Here is a 15,885-nt window from a genome sequence, read left to right as displayed (position 1 = left end):
ATCATCATAGATAATCATAGACTAGACTCGTAGACACTAGTCGTGGTCATTTCATTTTTACGAGAAAACACCAGCCTCTTTAAAAAGTATGACCTTGTTATCTTTGCAGGACCCTTGGTCATTATACAGCTGTAGAATGAATAACCTGCCACTAAAATGTTGTCTAGAGAGTATTGCATGATATGATAGGAGTAATTTTTTTCAGTAAATTATAAAAAAACATCTCTCGAGTCTTTATGAGGGTGATAGATTCAGGGGTCTACCTGCTCTTTCACAGTTAAATGTATTAACTCCTTTATATTTACTATAACCTTTTCCCCCCTATGACTATAACCTGTATTTTTTTAAATGAGCAATTAGGGTCACTGAGATGTCTGGTAAACGCTTATGTTGGAAGGACACAGCTGAAACTCCTTTCTTGATTGGAGGGATGGGCTTAAAAATGGTACCAGGGTGCACTAAACCAAAAGAAGAAAGCCCTGATTGACTTGGTGTTCTGTGTGCAGGCGGAAGCAGAAGCCTCTGTGTGCCCTGTTAAATATGGTTCCTGCATCACTGTCTGACACTTCCATAGCATTAGCATTGATTGTCTAATTTTAAACTGAATAAACACAAGCGTGATCTTTGACTGTTGCACAGTTCTGCATGTTCCCATGATGAGGCTTGATGAAGTTAGTGAGGGGAGTCTCAGACAGTGCTAATGGGAGATGGCCAAGGAGACCAGGCATGTGACAAGGAAAATACCAACTTCATGTGACCCATGGCTAAGGAGCGGCTCATAGGCGAAGACAAACACCCATTTGTGTTTTTTTTCTTCAGTCAGTGCTGATCCACTGAGGAAGATCCACCAGTCAGGCAAGTACAATGTCGTTTATAATATAAGTTTAAAGCTTTATCCACAGTTTCTGCATCATTTCATATATAGTTAAATCTGACTACAAATACTACAAATCTGACTCATGTTGCGAAGTGATTAAATAATATATGTTGGTTTAACCAAGAACAGACCACCATTTTCTGAAGTGCTCAAGAAGAAGAAACTTTTATCAGTTATTCACTTTAATGAACGTGTTAGCTGGCAATATCTTGTGGATGGATGGATAGATGGATTATATCTTCATTTCAAAAAAAGTGTATGCCGTTTATTTATTTATGTGTAATTGTTTTCAGCCGCATAATTTGCTTTATAACTTTTAACCACTTAAGTAAGAATGGCTCAACTTTATCTGTACCACACCCATAGGCAATAATCAGTCCTTGATGCAGGCCCATATGCAATTAAATAAATATCCACTATTAGCTCTAAGAGATGTTTGTAAAAACATGTCTTCCATAATAATACTGTACTGCGTTTTTAACTGTAGACATAATATGTATCACCTGAGAACTTTTTTTCGGTAAATGGCAGTTTCAGCAATTTTTCCTCAAGAAAGGAATCAAAATGAATTATGATCCCTGTATACAAAAAAAGAGAGACTTCTTATGTCAGCTTGCCCTTATATTCAACTTTTACCTCATGACTCCACTGAGAAAATGTTAATAAATATAAAATGAATAAATGTGATTTTAACTTCTTCTTTTCCTTTTATTCCAACCGGTCTAGATTGTCTTCCCCCTGGGTGAAGCCACAGTGGTCAGGATGCAGTCTATTAAGACAGTGGAGACTCAAGTGCCCTTTCTGAAAGAGAGTTTCTTTACTACCACTTTCAAAGGCAGGAGGAAGAGCAGTGTTTCCAATATCCTCCGCAAACAACAGCACTCACTCCTTAATCAACAATGTCAACAACAACAACAGTGCATTTTAGAGCACCAGCTGCAGCATCCTAAGCTATTTCTTTTCCCGTCGGTCGAAAATGGAGAAGGGCAACGCACACCAGAGCATCAGCGCCTTGCTCGCTCGAACAGCAGCCCGTTATGCAAGACAGCTGAGCGTGCAGGAGCAGATGGGGATAGAAAGGAGGGGCAAAAGGAGAGGAAGGATCAGAGAGTCAGAGAGGCTGTGCAGGGAAGGTGGGGGGAGCGAGTAGTGAGTGGTAGTGAGCCCGCGGCTGTCAGTGCTAGTCTCCTCCTCCTTTCATCATCAGCATCAGCGGCACTGGGGAAGGCAGCATCATTCTCCCAGCTGCCTTTAACTGTAGTGGGCAGACAGCAGGGATTAGGCGGCTCTGAAAACACTCCAACCAACAGAGGACAAGCATCAGTAGCAGCCCATGAGGAAGCCCTGCTTGCCCAGCCTCGACCCCAACAGCATGGCCTGTTAGCCAAGGGTGTCCGCCTGCTCAGGAACATGGGGAACCAGGAAACCAAGCAGAAGAAAGGAGGAGGAAGTGGTGGAGCAGCAGGGGACGTCTCCGGTAATGGTGATGCTGGTGAGAGGGAAGTAGACAAAAAATCTAAAAAGTCCCACAATAAGATAAGTAAAGGAGGAGAACATACTGGTAGGAAGAAATCAAAGTCAGAGTCGAAGGGTTCTGTGTTTTCTGGTATGAAGATCAGGAAGAGTTTATCAAAGGCCAAAGGGTTGTCTAAGGATGACTTGTTGGAAGATGGGAGTTCAGCGAACTTTGACAAAGCAGGGCTTAAGCCTGGTGCAGAGTCGAGCCTGTCAGCTGATGAGATGGGCATGCTATCAGATGCTGAGGGGAACCTAAGCCGTTTGACCACAGACAGTCACCAATCTATGTTTGACGAGATTGGCCGGAAGACAAGCTCTGGGTCAGATGCTGACCTTTACAGTTTTCACTCAGCAGCAGCTGAAAATGAAGACCTGCTCTCTGACATCCAACAGACCATAAGAGACCAATGTATGGCAAGTGAAAAAGACCCAGAAAAGGAAATATCTCACCAGCTATTTAATTTGGATATGGAAGTTTTCTTTCCCCCAGATCGTAGCGAATGCATATCTCAAGAATTAAGCGAAGAGAATAAGGAACTACAGAAAGAAAGCGGAGTCATACCCATATCAAGAAATTCATCTGGTCCAGGGTCCCTGAGTGGGAGTGGTCCATCATATTCAGGCCCAGATAGCAGTGGCAGCCTTTTCCCAAAGACTAACAGCACATATAGCTTCCCTGACACTACAGCCACCACCACCTCGTATGAGAGTGCTGAGGAGCCCCAGGATGACCTGGAGAGCCCGGTTCAGCAGCATCAGGATAATCTGACTGCACAGAGCACATGTGTTCCGTGTGTCCGCTTGGATCCTGTGGTGGCAGGGGCGGGGCCGATGGGGCCTCAGAAAAGTGTGAGCAGCATGGATCTGTCTATGGAGAGGGAGGGTGAAGAGGAAACTGGGAGACGGGACTTCCTGTCCCTGAAAAGGAGGAAGAGTAGTTTGTCTATTAGCCTGCTGGTAACAGACGGTGCACCTGTTTCTCAGCCTAGACGGACCTCCTCCAACTCCCCCTCCACTGTTAAACTCTACCCTCCAGTCCACCCCTCCTATGTTAAGACCACCACCAGGCAGCTCACCTCTCCAGTTAGCTCCCCCATTACCAGCCCCCATGTGCCCAGGAAAACAGATGCCATGGATACTTCAGTGGAATCCAGTGGGGCCAAGGGATTTAGGAGGCACAAGCAGAGGTCCTGCTCCATTGCTGGGCCCATCGGTGTGTCTGCGGACTGGTCCACAGAGCTAGATGAGCTAAGACGAAGACAGGGTGGCTGGGCCAAATTCCCAGAGCAGGAGAAACCAGAAAAGAGTCACACAGGTGGGATTTACTGGACACTGGGCTCCAGGAGAGCACATGGCCGGCAGACCTCCACTACTGCAGTACCCTACCTGGGTGTCTTCTCCGGTGAGTCACAAATAACACAAGTAACTGAACTGTTGCCACACATAACGCTCTATCAGACAGATATGAAGTGAAGTTAATAATAAAACACAGATTAGGCTTTTGGTATAGACTTCCCCTCTGATTAATGGATAATAATCCCATAATCCATTAGCAACATAACCCAACATCTTGGCCATCATTGCACTGATTCTGAATAGCATTGTGATGCCAGTAGTAGTGGCTGGATGTTGAAATCAACTTGAACATCAGATGTAACTAATTTTCTTTATAAAGACCACAGTGATTAGTGATGGCTTCCTATTTTGGTAAGAGGGAACGAAAATAAGTTTTTGGGCTTCTTGACTGGATGGTTTGATCAGGGATGGAGTAGCAGGTTTGAAACCATTTAGATGATATATAGATATGGGAAAATATGAATGGACAGGAACCGAAGTCTGTAATGAATAAAGAAGTAGAGAAGAAAGAATTTAGAAGGAAATAGTCTTTCTGACTGAAAACATCTGGCAGGTGTACTTCACAGCCCAACAATATGTAAAAAAAAAAAAAAAAACAACAACCCTGCATTTAAATACTATTAGCTAAAGCCCCACATTATATGTATTATGCATAACTATTTGCATTAATTCACATATAGATCAGACATGAAGAATAAGGCTGGTTATATATCATTTACTTATTGTCAACAAATCCCATAAAATATACCAACACCAGCAGTTTAGTCCCTCTCTCAATACTTTCTGACTTCCCCGCCTATCTGTCAAGCTCCATTTGTTCCAACATAAATTAAAAAAAAAACAAAAGAAACACTACTTATTTCCCGAAAACATCCGGGCACTGTGGCTTTCAGCAAATGTTACTCAGCAGTAAACTGTGCATTTGTTGCTGACTATTTTCACCTGTGGATTTTGTAAAAATAAAAAACCTATTCCCACATTGGTAATGAAGGAACATGTCACCCAGTGCAAAGGTGTGATTCATTATTGTTTATGTCTTCTTTTTTTAACAACATTTGGCACATAGAAATAAATCTACATCAGGCTTAATTACTGTTAATTAATATAAGCCATACTTGTTAGGATCAATACATTATTGGTTATGGTCGTTTCATAGGATTTGGCAGTGAGAGAAATGTAGAATATCACCAGACTTACCCTTTTAATGTAGTAGAGAATAGTCATTCCTTTTATTGACTTCTCAACAACTTTTTTTCTGACTAAGCAATGTATTCAAAGAAAACAAAGAGTTCTTCTCTTAAAATATTTAGTAGTAAGTTAGTACGTCTTTTATGACTATTGTTGCTGGGAATCCCCAAAAAGGCCGGATGTGACTCCTATTTGTTTGGCTTCAAGTCCCATCCTCATTTGAGATTAGGTTATTATGTTATGGTATTGTGAAATGATTATAGTAATTGCCTAGTGATTAAATTCTAATGACTTACAAATGATCATATTATACTAATGATCACAGTAGGAATACTAAAGTTATGATTTAAAAGTACAATAGCTCATGGAAGCCATGACGAAACAGTGGGGGTTCTTTATTGAGGAGTGTCTTCAGAACAAATGACTCCTGTAATAAAACAATGCCCCTTTCTGTTGTGGTGCCTTTCAAGAGCTCAGCTGCTCTCCACTGTCTGCGCCTGTGCTCATAAATCAGAGGACCGAATGACAACACTGCAACCCACCCAAGGCGATGCCATCCTCTGATTCCAGACAAAACACACACATATACACATAGTGCACACTTGTGGATGCTAAACCCAAGTGACAGTTTATCTGCATGACAAAAATAAATCATGATGCGAGATCCATTCGAATTTCATCAGGTGAATTTACTATAGCCAAATAATAGAGCGTTGTTTGGCCTATCTGGCATTTTATAATTGTAGAACACATTGCACTGTTTTTCTTCACAAAGACTCTCAGCAATGCATGTGACATCCATCAGTTCAGCACATCTTCTAGGTCATATCCAGCCTTTGGGAGGGAGTGGGAAGACAGAGAGGATAGAGGGAAAATTAGAAGAAAAGCTGATTAACTGTAACTGTCCAACAAATGAGAACACATTTTCTGATATGCTGAACTCAAATGGATTTAAATACTTGAACCTGAACTGATTTGACTCTGGATTTGAATTCATTAGTGTTTGTCAAACACAACACTCCACAGTACTTAAATTAATGTCCACAAGGAAGTCACAAGGCCCAACCCACTGAATAATCCACAGACCATATTACTAATGTAGAAGACTGTTTTTGTTTATTCTTGTTCTCGTTTATCATAACTTCAAATCAGTTTTCTGCAGCTGCCACAGCTCTGCTGGGTTGTGAAATTGACACTGTTGCTCAATGTATGTGTGGAGACTAGTAGAAAGATTGGTAGCGTCTCAATTACGTTTGAGGTTTCATTTCCTTTCTTTTTTTAAAATCCAAATGTTTTCTTTATATTGATTGATTCTCTGTTTTATTACCTTTCAATTTAATACTGTAACAACTTAAAATATACAGACATATATTGCATGACTTCCATAAGTTGTGACACCTTGCGTCACAATGTGTTTTCTTCTAGTCACATAGTCAAAATTTTTTCCACCTCCTAGTGATTATTTCTCCTCCTGCCATCATCAAGAAACAGGATTCTTCCTCATCTGGGATCCAAATCTGTTCAGATATTTTGAAATTATGACAAATTTCTGTAATGTTTTTCACAGCTCAAACTCACTTTTCTTTCACACTCTAGTTCCATGACAAAAGACTTCTTCATTTGCCTGATTACCAAGACAGAGACAATCTACTGTGTTTTTTAATGTATTGTATATCCAAATGTAGAATTAACAAGCCCTAAAACCACACAACATAGTTAAGTCATGTGCTTTTTTTCTCTTTCCAAACACCCAAACCCCACTTTTTAATCATATTAAGTTTATCCACCATTGTTTTAAAACTACTTCAAAATAATAGTTTAAAATCTGAGAGCGATATTAGATGTACTGGTAACTTGTGTCTTGAATGTCATTTAGCATTTATTAAATTCTTTGCACGGCACAATTAACACCATCTCTCTTGTCACCCACATGTAAATGGTGTGAATAACGTTTGCATGTGTAGGTGTTTAATTATCACATCTCAAACTGAAACTGAGAAATCTCTTTTCAACTCTTTGACCAGAATAACACAAGTTCTCTTCTTGGCTCACCTAGTTATGCTAACTAAAAATAAGTAATATGACTCCGTATTCAGGATTTATTTACCTGAATATCCTTCTCCAGCATAGATATTGGAGCTCTGTATGCTCCAAGCCAGTTTCATTCTTGCACTTCACATCTCTTCTGTTCTCAGGTCGTGCTCTGCTGGACTGGCTGTGCGTGCATCATGGGGATGAGTCTACAGAAGAGGAGGCGAAAGAATTGTGTCACCGAATGTTGGTCCAGAGTCTGTTGCAACCCTTCAGTGACAGCACCGCAGAGCTTTATGGTGACAGCACTCCCTCGGCTGTCTTTAATGTAAGAGCTCTGTCTTTATTGTCATCACGCTTGTTTTAAAATAACGATGACACCAGCTGCCTTCCATCAGCTCTGCCCAAAGCTTAACTGACTTTGCAGAGGTTTTTGTTCATCATACAGTAAAACTAGATTAGTGGGTATGTGACCTTCTCAAACAGCATTGATTTTTACACAACCCAAGGTATCCATTTTGTGTTAAAAATATAAAGGTCAAAATTTCACACCTTGACAGGAAATAACTGCAGCATCACAGCTCCAATTTCAATTAAACCTCAGTTGTAATGCATCTTGTTCGTGAATCTCCCAAGGGCTGGAGGATGAAGTGAATAACATTTGTCACATTACCTTTTCATATCAATGTATTGCCTGAAGAAAGTATAACAAGGGCTGGTATGCAAAAAAGAGCACATAAGATGGAATACTCAAATAACGTAGCACAAAGCTGTTTATTTACAGTATATAGAGTCACAGCAAAGCTTATCCAATCTGTGTTTCTATATTTAACGCTGCATTGCTGTGATTCAGCCCAGACACATTTCATTATCTGAAGAGCAGTGTGGCATGTAGACAGGATGACCATGTGAAAGTTGATTTCATGAATCTTTAATTCTCCATTCCAGTAATGCTTTGCTCAGACCTAATCTCATGAGCATCACATTCCCCTGCACAGCCACTGTCAAAACCCATTTCCGTCAAGTTCCCCTTGTAGCTATAACTTCATGCTGGTATACTGTAGGTTTGAGTTAAGGATATATTAGTTTAAAATTAATATTGCCATATATTTATTAGAACTACTCTACCTTCACTGAGTGTGTATGTTTTAATCCATTTCACATAATCTACGTGTGGATGCATATTCCAGCTTCGCATGTGTCTTTATGTCTCAGAAGTAAAGAGAATGAAATTAATTATCTTTTTATTCATCGTGAGACGTTGATATGAGCATAATTATCTCTTTTTATCAGTATTGTTATTTTACCCACACTAGCAGTTTGGCTCCACAGCTGGCATGTCGGTCAACTCACCACTTTGGTCAAGACTATTTGATGAACTATTTGATGAATTACCATGAAATTTCCCACGGACATTCATTGTGCCCAGAGGATTAATCTTGATGACTTTTGTGATTTCCCCTGGCACCACCAATTGGGTGTTTTCACTTATCCAGTAAAATATCTCAACAATTACGAAATGGACTGACACAAATGTTTGTACAGACATTCAAGGTCCCCAGACATTTACCCTACTGACTTCCACTATCTTTTCCTCTAGCGCCATCATCAAGTCAACATTTCTTTATCCAGTACTTTGACTTATGACCAAATGCCAGCAAACAATGATTAGCGTTTGTCTCTTACTGCACAATGCACCTCCCCCACGGATGTTCATGAATATACATACACTGTATATGCTTACATAAAGGTACAGTATGCATACCTAAACACAAACAACTACACACACACAAAGACAAAAGTGAGGTTAGTCACCAGAGCATGCATGCTCTAAAGTTATGTTCACATAAAGGCAAATCTCTCAAACACAATCATATCCTACTCTGTTTTGTGTAGTGTGCAGTCACAATAGGCCACAAATGCAGAGAGCACTTTCTTTTTATGTACAAATCCGCCACATGTGTACTCATATATATATATATATTATAAAGGACACCCCGAGATACACGTACAGGCATTTCCTCGCATGGCTGGATTAATAGCAGTTCCTCTGACACTCACTCAGTCATACACACAAGTGCACACACATCTGTGCTTGCGTAGACCATCTGCTGACCATGTTATGTAACAACTCCACGTGCCCAGGGCTCAGGCTGCTCTTCCCCAGCAAAAAGCTCACCATGTCAGGATTGTACTCCGGGCCTCTCTTTATGTATTTATTTATTTATTTATTCTTTGTGTCCCCACTCTGCCTCCTTCAGTCTAGGGCTTGGCCTGTAGTCCTGTATTATTCAGCTTGACCAAGAACAACCTTTGCTGTTGCCATTGAGAATACAGATCTCATTGTTATTGTTAACAGCTCTTACAGCTAATCCCCTTTTTGAAATAAATCATAATATCTCTGCAACATTTTCACTTTAATAACCCCTTTAATATCTCAAACATTTATATTATTTTTCCTTTTACAGTTAAATTCCATCTTGAAATGAATCACTTACTCCTCCTGTCTTCTCTTCCTGCATCTTCCTATCCTTTTTATTTTCATCATTATCTCTCATCTCCTATTTGTCCTCTACTTTGCTACCTAAATATGGCATTGTATCAGATTTCATTGCTGTATTTTGCTGGAGTGAACAAATATATGAATGGTTTGTTTCTTGTTCTGCATACTGCCTGAAATTAAATACACCATTAGCTTTATTCAGTCTAAAAATGGGGTTTGGGGAGGATGAGTATCTAAGAGCTCTGTATAAATCAAGTGTCTTTCCTTCTATACTTGCCAAAACATTGCTGAGTGGATAAGTACTAATGAGGGTCATGGGCGTGTGTGTGTGTGTGTGTGTGTGTGTGTGTGTGTGTGTGTGTTTTTCTGGCTCTCACACATCAACTCTTCACACAAATTAAGTGCACATTTATATGGTCTAAATGTTTAATGATTTGCTTTACACTGTAGTGTATTCACTGCATGGCATAAAGCTCTTTATGCCTGTTACTTGGGAAATAATTACTTGAAAATGGAAAGCTCCCAAGAAAAACAAGGAAAGATCAAAAATTTTTTGGAATAACTTGATTACTGTGACTTTTGCAAAAGGTACAGCAAGCCCTGTTAGATTTGACACACATTCTCAGTCTGTTGTAGTGTATTATCTATAGTCTTTAAAAGTGCACTAATTCTCAGATTATTATAGCTGCTTGTTCCAGGTGATTAATAAGGTATCACCTATTTAAGAAATGTAACTTGTTTATTAAAAGAATTAAGCAGTTTTCACGGTGACCAGGGACCATATTGCAACAAACTGACTGAACAGGCAATTCCTTGGAATTATTATTTGCCATGGAGACTGACAGATGCCTGACTAACTGCAGCTGTGATTGTGGAACAGTAGCTTTTTTGATACTTAACAGGAAGATGAAGAAAAACCAACGAAGCTCAGGGATTGCATATCAAGGCATCTTGAAAGCAATGTTGCATCCAAATGTCAGAGTGGTTATGAAGTGGACCATCTGAAGAGAGGAGTGGGGAGAAGGAATGCAGGAATAATTCTTACAATGTGTTCTTGGCCTCCCTTTTAATCTCTTACCACTGACGCTCAGCCTTTAATAAATGAGGTCCAACAGGACGCCCAGATCATTTAGTAATGTCAAGTGGAGAAATCATGTTTCATGTTGGAAGTTTTGTTGAAAAAACAAATGCAGGCAGGACAGTTAACTTTGAAAACCAGAAATCAAGCTCAGCCCATGTACCTTTTTTAACTTTCACAGTCTCAAGTTTTGAGTACTACACTGACTATGCGCAACACTTGTTTACAGTATGAGCTAGCACTTGACTGTTTGCCTCATGGTACATCCCACCATGTGTTTACACTGTATGCCATATGCAGTAGGTACCAGTCCTTGGTGGGAGCAAGTTGTTTTAAGCACAAACCTCTGGTCTTGTTTACAGTATATGCACGTTTGTTATCTAATCTCTGTGTAGGAGGAGCAGCTATACACCTGGGCATCTGTAGGCCTGCCGGTATCGTCTCACCTGTGGGAACTCTATGGGGGGCGAACCACAGGCAGAGAACAGAGCTTGAGACCCTCATTGCATCAATCACCAGCTAAGACACCAGGAGCTCTACACTCTCAGGTTGGTTGCATCCTCTCTTCATCTATAAATATTTTACAGTATGTCTGCACACTGACAGTATTTTCCTCCGGTAAACCTATTATTATATTAATACAGTATATTAGATAATTAAATATTGTTTTTGGCCTTTTGTGTGTACCTCCTATTTGTACTTTTAACTAAAAGTATTTTACCAAAATAGAATGTTATATTTAATATTGTTATCCTTTTAAAACCATATCATGTATTGAATTATACATTCAGTTCAATTACATAAATATCTTTCTGCAAGACCCACTTGCTGACTGATACATTCAGTGCATGCAGTACAACTATGATGTTTTCTTGTATAAGAAGGCTGACAATTACTTGATTTAGCCTAATATGAATAAAACGCCCAAAAATATTGCATCTTTTTCAGCACACACAGTTAAATAAAGGGTTGTACAGAACATGACCTGTGTGACCTGTTGAGGAAGACAGTAAACCTCACAAACTGCACTGGATAAGCTGCATCAGCCTCAACTGTAAATTGTTCTTTGTCCACCAGAGGTCAGACTTGCCTTGAAAGACTTGTTAGATTATCACAGTGAAACCTCCTGGAAGAGTTAATAAATTAGGAAGACTATACTGACATATATATATATATATATATATATATACATATATATACATATACAACATCCTCCTTAAGATTCAACGATGTGACCACAACTGGGGAATGTGTACTAGCAGACACACACCCTCCCCATGTGAGGCCCAACGAGACTTACTGTCTCTGGGGTCAAATCTCTCTGTATCCCCTCATCCCGGTCTAACCAGTCTGGAGCCAGAGGTCTAGACATAATGGACTTTCTTGACCCTTCTTTAGCTCATAGCTCTGTCACCAGGCTCCATCAGTTGTGGGTGTTTTACTGTTTATAAAGTGTAATTTATTGAATGATAATGTCTTCAAGATTTAACAGTAAAACTTTTTTTCTGCATTTCAACAGAGTAAATTGGCTTGTCTGACTGTTTTTAGAGAAGGTTTCATGTAAGGAAAGCACAACGCATAAACTCATGGGTTTTTATTGTCTGCATATATGAACCCTAATGTAGTTGCATGTTAAGTTAAAATCTTTTTTTTTTTTTTATTTGTTTGCTGACAGACAGATTCCAGCAGGTTGAAGTCAGGTCAGTCATCCTCAGAGGATGAAAGCTGTCTCATCCCTCAGTTGGAGAGGACCATCGATGACCTGCGGATTAAGATTGCTGTGTTGCAGGGCCAGCAGTCTTCCTTGGCAAAGGGAAGCTTGGATATTATGGGAGCTCTGGGAACTGCCCACCACAAGGCCTCACAGATAAGAGGAGGAAGATTGGGAAAGATGAGCCAGGAGGTGTCTGTCCAGACCTCGCCAGTGGAGGAGGGTTTTAAATTTGACGTGCCTTTCAATGGAGGATCAGGCAGCACGTCTTCCTCTGTGTCATCCTCCATCCCCAAATCTACAGAGAGCTTTGTCTGCACATGCCAGCAGAGGCGACAGGGCAGCGTCCGTCCAGCCCCCCTGCCCGTCCCTCCCCCTACAATCTCTGGAGGTATGCCCCCGCCTCCACTATCACCACCTTTACCAGGGGGCATCGCTCCTTCTTCTCCCCCACCACCTCCCCCATCCTTGCCTGGGCTTCGACCTTGTCCACCACCGCCTCCCCCACCTCCTCCTCCACCACCGCCTCCCCCACCTCCTCCTCCACCACCAGGTTTTGGACCTCCACCACCTCCTCCCCTACCTGGTTTTGGACATCCACCCCCTCCTCCTCCAGTGCCAGGTATGGGCCCTCCTCCACCACCGCCTCCCCCTGGAATGGGCCCCCCTCCTCCACCCCCACCCCCAGGCTTTGGGCCTCCACCACCACCAGGCTCCATGCCCTCCATGATGGCCCAGGAAGCTCCCCCTGCCAAGGCTGTTATAGAGCCCCCCAAGCCAATGAAACCACTCTACTGGACACGCATACAGCTGCATGCTAAAAAGTAAGGATATGCTGTATAAAGTGAAGATAGATATGGATCATTTGTGCAAAGGTATTCTCTGAACAGTAGAGAATTGAGAGGAAGCTTGTCCACTTAAGATAAAGATCAACCGCGTGCTGCGACGGCAATAGAGATGCTAACCTTGTGGAAAATAAAAGTGATGCAGTCCAGGCATTGTGGTCAGCAGTGATTTGACTTGAACCAGGTTTTCTTTCCTTAATAAGGCTTGGAAAATTGTAGTTGAACAAATGTCTACAAATAGACTACTTGATTTACTTGCAAGTGAGGAACATGATACTGAATTCTAAATTTGCTGGCTGATGGATCTGATAAGTGTACTTTTGGATTTTTACTCTGCAAAAGATGACAAATGCATACACATAAAACAGCAGAAGACACTTGAGAAGTGTAAAAATGGCTATTTGTGGTGAAATAACAACATGAATTTGGTAGACAATAAGTGGTAGATACAAGCTCGCCTACTTGCACTGTAAATAATTCCTCTTTTCTCCTGTCTTTAGACCCACTGACTCGCTGGTGTGGGAGAAAATTGAGGAACCAACTGTGGACTTCAAAGAATTTGTGGAACTATTCTCTAAAGGTGCCGTGAAGGAGAAGAAAAAACCAATTTCAGACACAATCAGCAAGTCCAAGGCCAAGCAGGTAAAGTATGTTATATGGTAGTATGTGTGCGTTAATTTCTGTTTGCCTCTATATACAGTATACAACATCAAATTTGTTTACGAATGCAAATGCATGTATATTTGTGTGTGCACATATCCCCCTGGATCACTATTTATGGCACTCTTCAGCGCTTTTCCCATCTTCACTCTCACTCCTCTGAAGGCCCGTTCCTTTCCATTTCTCCGCTTTCTGAGTGACAGGAAGAACTGCTACAGCCAGACAGTTATTATGTGGTGTGAGCTCTGGCTCCCACCCGACTCCCCCATGACCATCCATTGGCACCGAGCCAATGTCTCGCGTGCGGTGAGGAAACCTCACAACGGTAATGACTGTTCAGAGAGAGCAAGAGAGAGGAGAGAAGGAAAAGGGGGAGAAGCCTGGGAGCTGTATTTCGTGATGTGGTTCCTCCCATTGTGCTTTCTGTATGACTTAGTTTAATAGCCAGACTGTTTGCCTCCCCAATGCCCTTTGTCACTCCATCAATCTGCAAGTCAAACATTTGATCTACGATTTAAAGTTGCTCTAGTCACGATTTTTATGTTAATGTACTATTTGCCCATATTATGTGTCTAAATCACAAATAATGTTGCACCAGGGAAAATCGTTTTATCCGTCTAATTTAGACCCAGTAGAATCAAGTAGAATCAAGAAATATAAAATATAAAACCTTCTCCAAAAAAGTTTCCAGCTGAATGAAAGTTTGACTTATGAATAATAGTTGAACTACTCTACCTTAACATAATAATAATAATAATAATAATAATAATAATAATAATAATAATAATAATATTATTTAGATCTAATTGAGTGTTTTCTGAAGCCACATTAGCTATTTCAAAATTTACAATGCTGCATTTACCCTTGACACATGGTCCACTCCAGGTGTTGGACAGTTGATCGACCTTTCATCACAATTTACTGTCCACCGGGACATTTCTTTAGCCTCAAGCTTTAATATTTTCTGCTATTGGGGCACAACTGTGGATCCTTTTTAATCTTCAATCATTTTATGGTATTTTATAAGCTAGGGAATTTTATGTAAAATCTGGATCTCCAAAGTATCTAGTAGTACTAGTAGTAAATGTATAAATAAATGTAGTGGATTGAAACATACAATATTTTCTTGACAAACAGTTGAATAAAAGAATACAGTAACAGAAAATGGAAATACTTAAGTACCTCAAAAGTATCCTTGAGTACAGTGCTTGAGTAAAAGTATTTAAAAGTTACTTTACACCACTCAGTTTGTCCCAAAGAAATGTATCACAAATTGTATATCTGAGACCTGGACATCCCCAGCCTCTGTGTATTCCGTTTTAATCTGTTCATGGGTTCTCTGTTTTTATGAGGAATATGCACGTACCAGGAAGTGACATGGTCACAGCGGTAGCAAAGTTATGTATAGGAAAGGAGAGAAAAAAACTCACCTTGCAGCTTTGATCCAATAGAGCACAAAAGTCAATAGCGATGGGAAAAGGCAGATAAGCTAAGTGAGTTTGCACTTCACAAGAAAATCACACTTTCATACAGGAATTGCTTTTCAAACACACTTCAAAAATAGCCGTCATCAAGCATGTTGACTCTCCAGGAGCTGTCAGATTATGTTAGGTTTCTTCAACAATTGAGAAACACAACAGAGGGAAGTCACTTCTGCAGAGAGCAGCACAACACCTGCGAGTCTAGATATAGGAGATGACACAAGGCAGGGAGATGGGGAACAACCAGAATCAGTGTCTTCTTCCCTATTTAAAGAGACTTTCCTTGATGTGATGGTCTGATTGATGGAACTCTGGATAAGTCTGCTACCACATCATGAAGCAGCTCGTGTTGCGGTTGTATTGCTAAATTGTGAGAGACAAGAGACAAATTGAGGTGGGTGTGGGTTGAATTCCCTTGGTCATCACTGCATGATACTGCTGCGGATGTTCGCCAACGCAACAATGGAGTTGAAGATATTCAACAACAGAAAAATAAATACATGCAGTACGTACAGTAGAACTGTGACTGACCTCAAATTGGAGCCAACCCATGACATTTCCAGCTCATGAGGGCCGGCCCCAGACCCCAAAACGATCCATCCCATCTCATACTACTTGCAGCTATTCCCATCCCCCT

The 15,885-nt window shown here is 40.7% G+C and overlaps 1 protein-coding gene across 1 annotated transcript in view; it reads left to right on the top strand.

The window, feature by feature from the left end:
* The first annotated feature begins 461 nt into the window (after positions 1-461).
* The window catches only part of fmn2a (formin 2a), a 40,544-nt gene continuing 25,120 nt past the window's right edge, over positions 462-15,885 (top strand). The window contains exons 1-6 of the mRNA XM_046070277.1: positions 462-855; positions 1,604-3,797; positions 7,135-7,298; positions 10,947-11,099; positions 12,227-13,086; positions 13,608-13,749. Coding sequence (XP_045926233.1) covers positions 1,640-3,797; positions 7,135-7,298; positions 10,947-11,099; positions 12,227-13,086; positions 13,608-13,749 — 3,477 coding nt within the window. The 5' untranslated portion in view covers positions 462-855; positions 1,604-1,639. The remainder of the gene's footprint in view (positions 856-1,603; positions 3,798-7,134; positions 7,299-10,946; positions 11,100-12,226; positions 13,087-13,607; positions 13,750-15,885) is intronic.

This window comes from Micropterus dolomieu, linkage group LG15, assembly GCF_021292245.1.
Source record: "Micropterus dolomieu isolate WLL.071019.BEF.003 ecotype Adirondacks linkage group LG15, ASM2129224v1, whole genome shotgun sequence".
NCBI lineage: Eukaryota > Metazoa > Chordata > Actinopteri > Centrarchiformes > Centrarchidae > Micropterus > Micropterus dolomieu.
The sequence above is the reverse complement of the archived record's forward strand: the minus strand, read 5'-3'. Positions and strand labels throughout refer to the sequence as shown.